The sequence below is a fragment of the Cupressus sempervirens genome, chromosome 3 (assembly GCF_028749045.1).
Source record: "Cupressus sempervirens isolate cs-2001-9-10 chromosome 3, ASM2874904v1, whole genome shotgun sequence".
Taxonomy (NCBI): Eukaryota; Viridiplantae; Streptophyta; class Pinopsida; order Cupressales; family Cupressaceae; genus Cupressus; species Cupressus sempervirens.
The window spans coordinates 995,725,444-995,734,335 of NC_143120.1; the positions used below are offsets into that span (position 1 = coordinate 995,725,444).

The following is an 8,892-nucleotide window of genomic DNA, read 5'->3' on the forward strand; positions in this document are numbered from 1 at the left end:
TTAAGATGTAATGTCAGAATTTCTTTATTGCTTTTACTAAAGCGTAAGCTTGTTTTTCAACATTTGGGTATCTCAATTCTACATCTTTCAAGGGTGAACTCATGAATGCAATAGGATGTTCATCTTGATCATCTACCTTCTGGGTGAGGATAGCTGCACAGGTATGTTCTAAGGCAAAGGAATATATATAAAAAGGCTTGGTGTAGTTTGGACTCAACAAAATAGGAGCATTCACGATTGCTTGCTTGATTTCTTTGAATGCCTTTCTTGTTGCAGTTGTCCAATCTATCTTTGCTCCTTTCTTTAATACGTCATTTAATAGCCTTACTATCTCTGCAAATTCGGTTATGATTTTCCTTACAAAGTTAATTTTCCCAAAGAATGACTTTTATTCTTTCTGACTAGCTGGCAATCCTGTCTTTGACATTGCCTCGATGAGCTCAGGATCACTTGAGATTTCTTGTTCTGATATTACATGTCCTAACAATTTCCCCTTAGTGACAACAAACATGCATTTCTTTGGATTTTAGGAAATTCCATATCTTCTACATCTTTGGAAGATTCTCTTCAAATCACTGATGTGATCTACCCTGTGTCAAGAGAACACCGTGAGATCATCCATGTATATGATGCACTTCTTTACCGGGTCTCTGAAAGCATAATCCATGGCCCTTTGAAAAGTAGCTTTTGCATTGATCAAACCGAAAGGCATTCTTCTATAAGAAAATGTACCCCATTTAGTTGTGAATGCGGTCTTTAGTCTATCTTCCTCTTCTACCATCACTTGGTTATATCCAGAATAACCATCTAAAAATGACATCATTTGAGAACCGTTAACAACTTGTATCACTTCATCTAATGATGACACTAGATAATTATCCTTCTCTGAAGCTCTGTTGAGATTTTTGAAATCCACGCACAACCTTATCTCTCCATTCTCTTTCTGACAAGGACAAGGTTGGCGACCCACGTTGAGTGTCGAACTGGGAATATAATTCTTGCTGACAATAAACTTCTTCACTTCTTGGTGTATTAGTGGTTCTAACAATGGATTTATTGGTCTTTGCCTCTATCTCAATGGCTTACTATTTGGCTTTAATGGAATAGTATGTGTGATGAGAGACGTATCATATGTCTTCAAATCTTCATATCCCCAAGCGATCACATCAGAGAATTCCTTCATGAGCTTCAATATTTCTTCCTTTTTTGTGGGCGTACAAACTTTCCCAATAAATTCATTCTTGACATTTTCTCTCGTTCCCAAGTTTACCTTTTTACATTCCCCTCCTTCAGTACTTTGGTACTTGAGGGAACTTAATCTATCTGCATAAAAATTCTCTCTAGTTCAATAATTCCTTTTGGAATGGTATTTGTCCTTAACTTCATAATCTTATCGATTTCAAACTGAGCTTGTTGTTGTTCTCCGTCATCTATGACTTGTGCTTCAAATACCCTCGAGCTTGTTAGAAAATTGAGGATATGCTTATCATCTTCAAAAACTTGAAAATTTGTGATGTTGTTAGGAACTGATTGCACTGAAGTCAGCTCAACTATGAATTTCTTCACATGATCCATGGCTAATGGTTCTAATGAACTTGCAGATTGAGCCAAAGAGTTTGCTACAAGATTGCTTGTTCGACTTATCCTTTTAATATTGAAAGCATCAAAGCTTTCGGTTAGGTCCCAAACTCTATCGCCATAACGACCCAATCTTTTATTGTGGCATGTATATTTCTTGCGTACCTGTCCAACAACTGTCTAAATCTCCACGGACATGCAGGATTTTGGCACCCTTTTGGATGGCGAGGAGCAATCCAATGACCAATGATTCATACTCAGCCACATTGTTAGTACATGGGAATGTAACCTATGTGCTACCAAATAAGTTTCTCCAATTGGGTTGTTGAGTTCAACACCCGCTCCACTACCTTTCTTTAATTTGGATCCATCGAAGGATAAGGTCCATACTTGATCGTTTTCATATTCCTTTCATCCTGGCCTATTTCACCTTCTTGAATTCTTTCCTATTGTGGCTCTAAAATTTTCATACAGGATGAGTTCACTTTGGCCACATTTTTTGCTATCCATGCTTGTGGAACCATTTTGGATACTTGTGCAATTGCATCTTTGCATATGGTGCATGATATCTCAGAATGAAAAGTATTATGTATTCTACACCAGTTGGGTAATAACAAATTCTGAATGGATGCATCTTTTCCTAATTCAACTTCCTGCTTAATGCTTTTTAGGACAATTCCTAAAATTCTCAAATATTCCTTCATTCGGTGATGGTTCTGAATCATCCATAACAAGTACCTTAGTGAATGTTGGAGTCACATCGGGACATCCCCCTTGATTGTAATCTTGCAACATTAGAACCTCTCTTGTTTTGGGAACATATGATCCTAAAGTGGTTCACATGAATAAGATCTCATTATGTTTGTCGTACTTAGTGATAAACAATCGAAGCCTTGGAGTGCTCTCTATCCTTATCTGATTGGGAATTCCCTTCCATGGAAGCCACATGTGTGAAAATTCTGTTGCAATTTCCTTGCCCAATCTCTACTAAGAAGCATGCCATATCCCTCATGAATATTCACAACAAATATATCAATACAACTTTCAACACGTGGATCAAAGGCTAATTGCATGTGAATATTATTCAACTCTCCCACGACAGGGACCTACATTTTATCCAATTGTGTAACCTTCTTGTCAGTCTGAAGTGGAATCAATCCCAACCTTCTACATATGTCCAAAGGCATTACATTGCTTGATGCACCATAGTCAATTAAACAATTATGTAACATTTTCCCAAAAATTCTAACAAATACTAGGAAAGGTGCAGGTTCATCTTTCCCTTGATAAAAAATCACTGGCTTCTGCCCTTTCAAATCAAATGCCTCATTGTTATGTACAAAATTTCTCCCATCTTGTGTTGTCATAGAACTTTTCACTATAGGAGAATTATCTCCAATCATTTATGGTGGTGGACTATTTCGGGATATTTGTCCATTTGATGTAACCTTCTGATCATCCTAAGAGTTTTGTACCATTCCAATGAAACTTGAAGGATTCTGAGGAAGCTTAGATGCATATGGCAATACATCCTCTACTATATTGATGTTTTGTGCAAAATTCTATTGTTGGACATTGGATGCCCATCTTGGCAGATGTGATACATTTTAAGAAACAATCTTTGTGGAGGTGTCATTTAAACTTCCCAACAATGTATCTCTAATTTCTGAAATTTTCATCAATTCATATAATGGAAGACTCACTTTAATTTTCTTGAATTCATGTAGTACATAAGAACTCAATCTCTTCAATTCCTCTCCAGGAGGACTTCCTTTTTCTTTTTGTCTTGGATTTTCATATTGCCTTTGTTCTCCTTGTTGAGTGGAGGATTGAAGATTATTTTTTCCTTTCTCACTTTGTGAAGAATTCATGATGGAAGATTGGCCTCCATCTCCTTGAGAGTTCGTGAGTTGTCGATACTCAAGCGAGTCTCTGAGAGGCTCAAGATTATAGTTCGCATTGGAATGTGGAGGAGTTGAAAAGTTATTTGGAGGAATTGACAATGTTAATGGCTCATGGTTCCTATAATTTCTTTGATATGTCTTTATCAGAGTATTATCAGATGTTTGTTGAAAATCTTGCACTCCACTTGCCCCTTCCACCAAGACACTATTGTATAGAGGAGGGAACAAAAATCCATCCTTATGTAGTGATTCATTTGGGGATACTGGTGGAGGTTGATTTTCTGGCGGGACTTGATAACATGGCATCTCCACGGGACCATTTGCTAAAGCCGGTGGGAATTTTTGATTAGCTTGTATTGGCATGTAATCCTGAGAATCAGGATGAGGAAACTTAAAATCATCAAAAACCAATGCTTGGTCATACCTTGGTGCAGGCACTATCTCATATCCTGTAGGAGGAGGATTCTCATATGCGGCAATGTTCCTCACTTCTCCCTTAAAAATATCTACTACTCTTTGAAATTTGTGACGCTATAATTCAGCATGTTGATTAGTCTCATGTAATCTACACCATCCAGATAGTGCGGCTTCTGCTAAGAAAACTTTGTTAGCTAGGCGATTCTCAAATGGAGGGTTGTCCAATGGTGACAGTATGCCCCCATTATTTGGATTAGTGTTCCATGATCTTCTTTGATGACCTTGGTTATTATTACGATATCTTTGATTACCTTTGTTGAATCCTATATTGTGTCCTTGATTACTATCGTGATGTGGAGGGGGATTCCCTTGATAACCTCGGTTGCTACCTTGATATGACTAATAATTCCTCTGTGCATTTTGCAACTGATTATTCTGATTTCTAAGGTAAGTGACCTCAGTGGATAACTTTTTCACTTGTTCAATCAAATCTTTCATCTCATTTTTTTCCTCTTGGGTCCTTGTAGAAGTTATCGTTTTCTAAAGATAAATTGGTTGTGTTGGCATTGCTTGTGACATAGGCGCTCCAGGATGCAACACCCCAATTGGTTTGAAGGGGTAGGAACTGGATTGATAGTCAAAGCATAATTCAAAGCTCCTTGATTTAATGTATTTGCGTTTCTAAAATAGTTGGGTGCTCCATTCGTAGTTGCAAGTGATTGTAAACTAACTTTCTCTGCCTCGGCATATGTTTGAATCCAACTTGTAGGAGCTAGATGAGTTTTTTGAACAAAAATAGACGTGAAACAATCCAAAGCTGCTTAGTAGATAGGTTGTGTTGCATAATCTCCTATGCGATATGGATTGCACAATCTTGAATAAGTCTTCTGAAATCAGTTATTGAAAGCACCAATTGGTTCACGTTCTTGTCTCCTTACCTCGAGAAACTGCCTATACAATTCTGCAGGGGTGACAGGCAATTTGAACTTCCCAAGGAATGCATCCTTCAATTTTTGCCAAGTTTGTATTGAATTCGAAGGTAGGTTGATATACCAGTAAAATGACTCCTCGCCCAATGAATAAGGGAATAGTCTGCAAGCAACATCCTCATCTTGCACATTTCTATTCTGGAGAACATCCTCAAAAATCTTAATGTGTTCATCAGCGGTGTGGTTCACATCATTCACAAAGAATTTAGAACAAAAGTGTTCAAGATTCTTTGGGATATTGTTGTATGCGGAAAATGTTGCAAGGGGTGATGCATTCTGCGGACGCCATTTCTAGGCCATTGTTGGAACTTGTTGTTGGACAATTGCAGGTGAAACAACTTGTATGGGTATTTGCACAAATAACTGTTGAATTTGTGTAGCTCCTGGTGGAACTCCTCCTTGGATTGATCCTTATGCTTGATGTTGAGGTGGTGGAGTTTGGAATATCCTTGTGAGATTGGCTACACTTGGTGAATTCTGACTTGTAGATGCTTCTTTATTTCCTCACCTAGGCTTTGGATCAATTCAACTCTTGAATTTCATGCGCTCTTGGGGTGAATCTCAAGGATCTTCGATGTACCTCGGGTGGGGATGAATTAATGTTCTCCAGTCTGTGAAACTTCTATAAAATCTTTTAGTTAAAGCCCTCCTTCTAGCACCAGTTTCTGTTGATGTGTGTTTTATGACCCACCAAACAATAGAACAAATTACTGAAATATCTTATCCTCTCTTGAATAAAGTCTTGTGTATGCTAAGATTGTTAGAAGATCATACGATGACTTCAAGGTTCCTTTAATGCCAGGTATTGATTGTGGATAAGATCGGTGGTTGATGTGATTTGCTAATGATCACAAGGCGCCTTACGTGTTTATTCAGATTCATTTCAAGTCATACTGGATGTGGGAGCTATCTTAAGGTTTTGCAATGAAGTGCTTTTGGAGTTTTCACAAAATATGCAGAATTTAAATAGGATAGGGTTCAAGAATTATATTCTAACCCTAAGGGTAGCGATGACAATAAATAGTACTTGGGTGGACAAATTCCCCAATTTACCGAGTTCCGCTTCGCCAAGTTATACTACAACTACGTGTGAACTAGTGCAATCTTCAAAGGTTATGCCAAATATTTTCATACCACCGCATACGCCATCATAAAGAACAATGTATACGAATGATAGAATTTAAGCATATGCATGAAAGGGGTTCAAGCTAACTTTACACAACAAGTTAGAATCACTAAAACGTCAAAAGTATGAACCAGAGGAATTCATCAATACACCATCATATTCTTCATTGTAATCACCACGCATTAACTAGGCTAAACTTAATCTAATTGAAGGAATTAAAGAGAACAAGCAAGCACTAAGATGCATCAAGTATTCACCAAGCTTCAATGAAAACTTTATTATCTCAGTAGCTCATAGCAACAATCTCATAAAAATCCCCCCCTTTACAAATGAGAAATGAGGCTTTTATGTAGGTCCTTGATACATCCGTTTCCTATACACAGCTTTTAAAGGTTCCATTTCTCGTTGTGTTGACATTACCATCTTGTTTCTAATGTTTGCATTGTGGATACCAGCACGTAAAGGAAACCAATTATTTAAATTATTTTATTATGCTACTAAAGTTGTGTACTCTAGTTGCAATATGGAAAAAACACCTTTCATTTGTTTTTCTTGAATATTAGGTACAATCTCATACTGCAGATGTAGAAAGAAAAATTGAAGGCAAAGGACCATGGAGTCTTGGTCCGGACATTGATCTTATTTTTACACCAGGGCATACAGAGGTAAGTAATTGAAATACAATCTAGATATGTCATTAGAGGTAGATGCATTATGTTATTTATTATATAACTGCAATTTTAGGACTATTTTATTCTTTCACACTAATATTGTGAAAGAAAAGCTTGCACATTTAATCTCTCCATGGAGTAAATACAGAGGTAAGTAATTGAAATACAATCTAGATATGTCATTAGAGGTAGATGCATTATGTTATTTATTATATAACTGCAATTTTAGGACTATTTTATTCTTTTATTCTTTCACACTAATATTGTGAAAGAAAAGCTTGCACATTTAATCTCTCCATGGAGTAAAATGTTTGTGAAAAATTTCTTCCAGGGCTGCGTCTCACTCTTCTACAAGCCACTCAAGGCCCTATTCACAGGGGACCATCTTTTTGCTTCAGCTAATGGTGAATTGGCCATTTCGGAAACTTATAACTTTTACTCCGGTAAAAAATTACATCTTGTCCCATCTTTTTAGCAGTACTGATAAAGCAACATTTCATTGGGCACCTAAAATGGAGACTGAGGAATGCTGAAATTTTATATGCTCACAAAATAAAACTTGTCAAAACAGTGGAAAAACAACTGGACAACATCCAATCTCTTTTGCAGCTGGACTTTGTCTGGATTTTGCCAGGTTTGTATTTTTTAATGCAGTTATCTAGAAATTCTGTCAGAAGTATCAGTTAAGGGGTTTGTAGATTAATATTCATTTATGTATTTTGTGAATAAGAAGTTTGCCAATCCTCAAATGTATCTTGTACAGGGCACGGTAGGAGAATTGAATTTAAGAGTATCAGTGAGAAAAATGCAGCAATTGAGAAACTACTCATGAAACATTCTCTTCAGTTAGTCTGAACTTTATGCTGAAATAGAGTAATTTCCGAAGGCAAGGCTGTCGTACTGAGAAAAAGTGTTACAAAGCATTTGATATATTAATGCATGTTTATTTCAGCCAAAGTATGTTTGCACCATATAGAAAATAAGGATCCAGCAAGAACATTAAAATCGCAGATTATTATGCTTCATAAACATCAGTAATGTGTGCATGGGTATATTTGACATTCTGAATTTGTATATTATATGATTATGATATTGTATCATAAGGCTTGTTTCTGTTGTGGATGCTGCGAAAAATTGTATCTTCTCCCATCATTTTAGTGCTAGTGATGCTAATTTGCATAACAACATTCCATTGGACACTTAAGATGGTAACTGAGAGACGATGAGGTTTCATGCTCACAAGTGTATCAATATGACCCATTAGTCCAGTAGAAAGACAACTGACAAACATCCAATCTCCTTTTCAATTTTGCAATTAGACTTTCTCTGGATTTTGTCAGGTTTGAGTTTTTCAGTGCAATTATTTCGAAAGTCTCTTAGGGTTGTAGGTCAAGGTATTTGTGGATCAATATTCATTTAATTCTTGGTGACTAAAATATTTGCCAATGCTCAAGCATATTTCTTACAGCTCATGATTGGAGGTTTGATAACAAGACTATTAACTAGCACTTGCCTAAAAGGAGGTGCAATGGTTACACCGATAGCAAGATATACTACTCATTTTTTTTGGTGAAAGTGAATACGTTTAAGAATTGAAAATATTTGTGCAGTTTATGATGGCATTTTTTTAAAATATTTTGACTGAGATTTTTTTATGTTGGTTTTATTCAGCTGAAATGATTGTACTCACTGCATCCAAGTGATGCTCACAAAGGTGAAGCATGGAACACTTAGCACTCATTGCATTTAGGGTGTTTCGTGCTTCACCTTTGTGAGAATCACCTGGATGCAATGAGTGCTAAGTGTTCCATTCATTCTCATGAGAGATGGGTTCGTGTGAATCACTGTTCATGAAACATGGGTCAATGAGTCTGACTCAGAAAAAACTAGACAGTTGAATCCTCATAGCAATATCATAATTGATTTCTTGTTGAAAATATCTCCTACTTGTGAATACCTATGTATATACTTGATTATGTGCAATCAATGAATTGCTTGAGTCTAGATGTTTTTACATTTATCAATATGAAATTATGTATTTATCAATTGTGTGGAAGGCAGGAAGAGGGTGCAAGGAGGGAGAATGATGAAACATTCCTCACTAGGCATGGTGCCTCATAAAGAAATCCTAGCTGAAAATAAGGCACTGCTGCTAATCAACATGAATGAACAATTATGCAAATTTCCAAAGCCAACCAATAAGTCAA

The 8,892-nt window shown here is 36.6% G+C and overlaps 1 protein-coding gene across 1 annotated transcript in view; it reads left to right on the forward strand.

Moving 5' to 3' along the window:
* The window catches only part of LOC149570103 (uncharacterized), a 123,823-nt gene extending 116,035 nt beyond the window's left edge, over window positions 1-7,788 (forward strand). Inside the window, exons 8-11 of the mRNA XM_089822752.1 lie at window positions 6,578-6,679; window positions 7,017-7,128; window positions 7,257-7,319; window positions 7,449-7,788. Of these exons, the coding sequence (XP_089678878.1) occupies window positions 6,578-6,679; window positions 7,017-7,128; window positions 7,257-7,319; window positions 7,449-7,540 (369 nt within the window). The 3' untranslated portion in view covers window positions 7,541-7,788. The remainder of the gene's footprint in view (window positions 1-6,577; window positions 6,680-7,016; window positions 7,129-7,256; window positions 7,320-7,448) is intronic.
* Window positions 7,789-8,892: the final 1,104 nt, after the last annotated feature.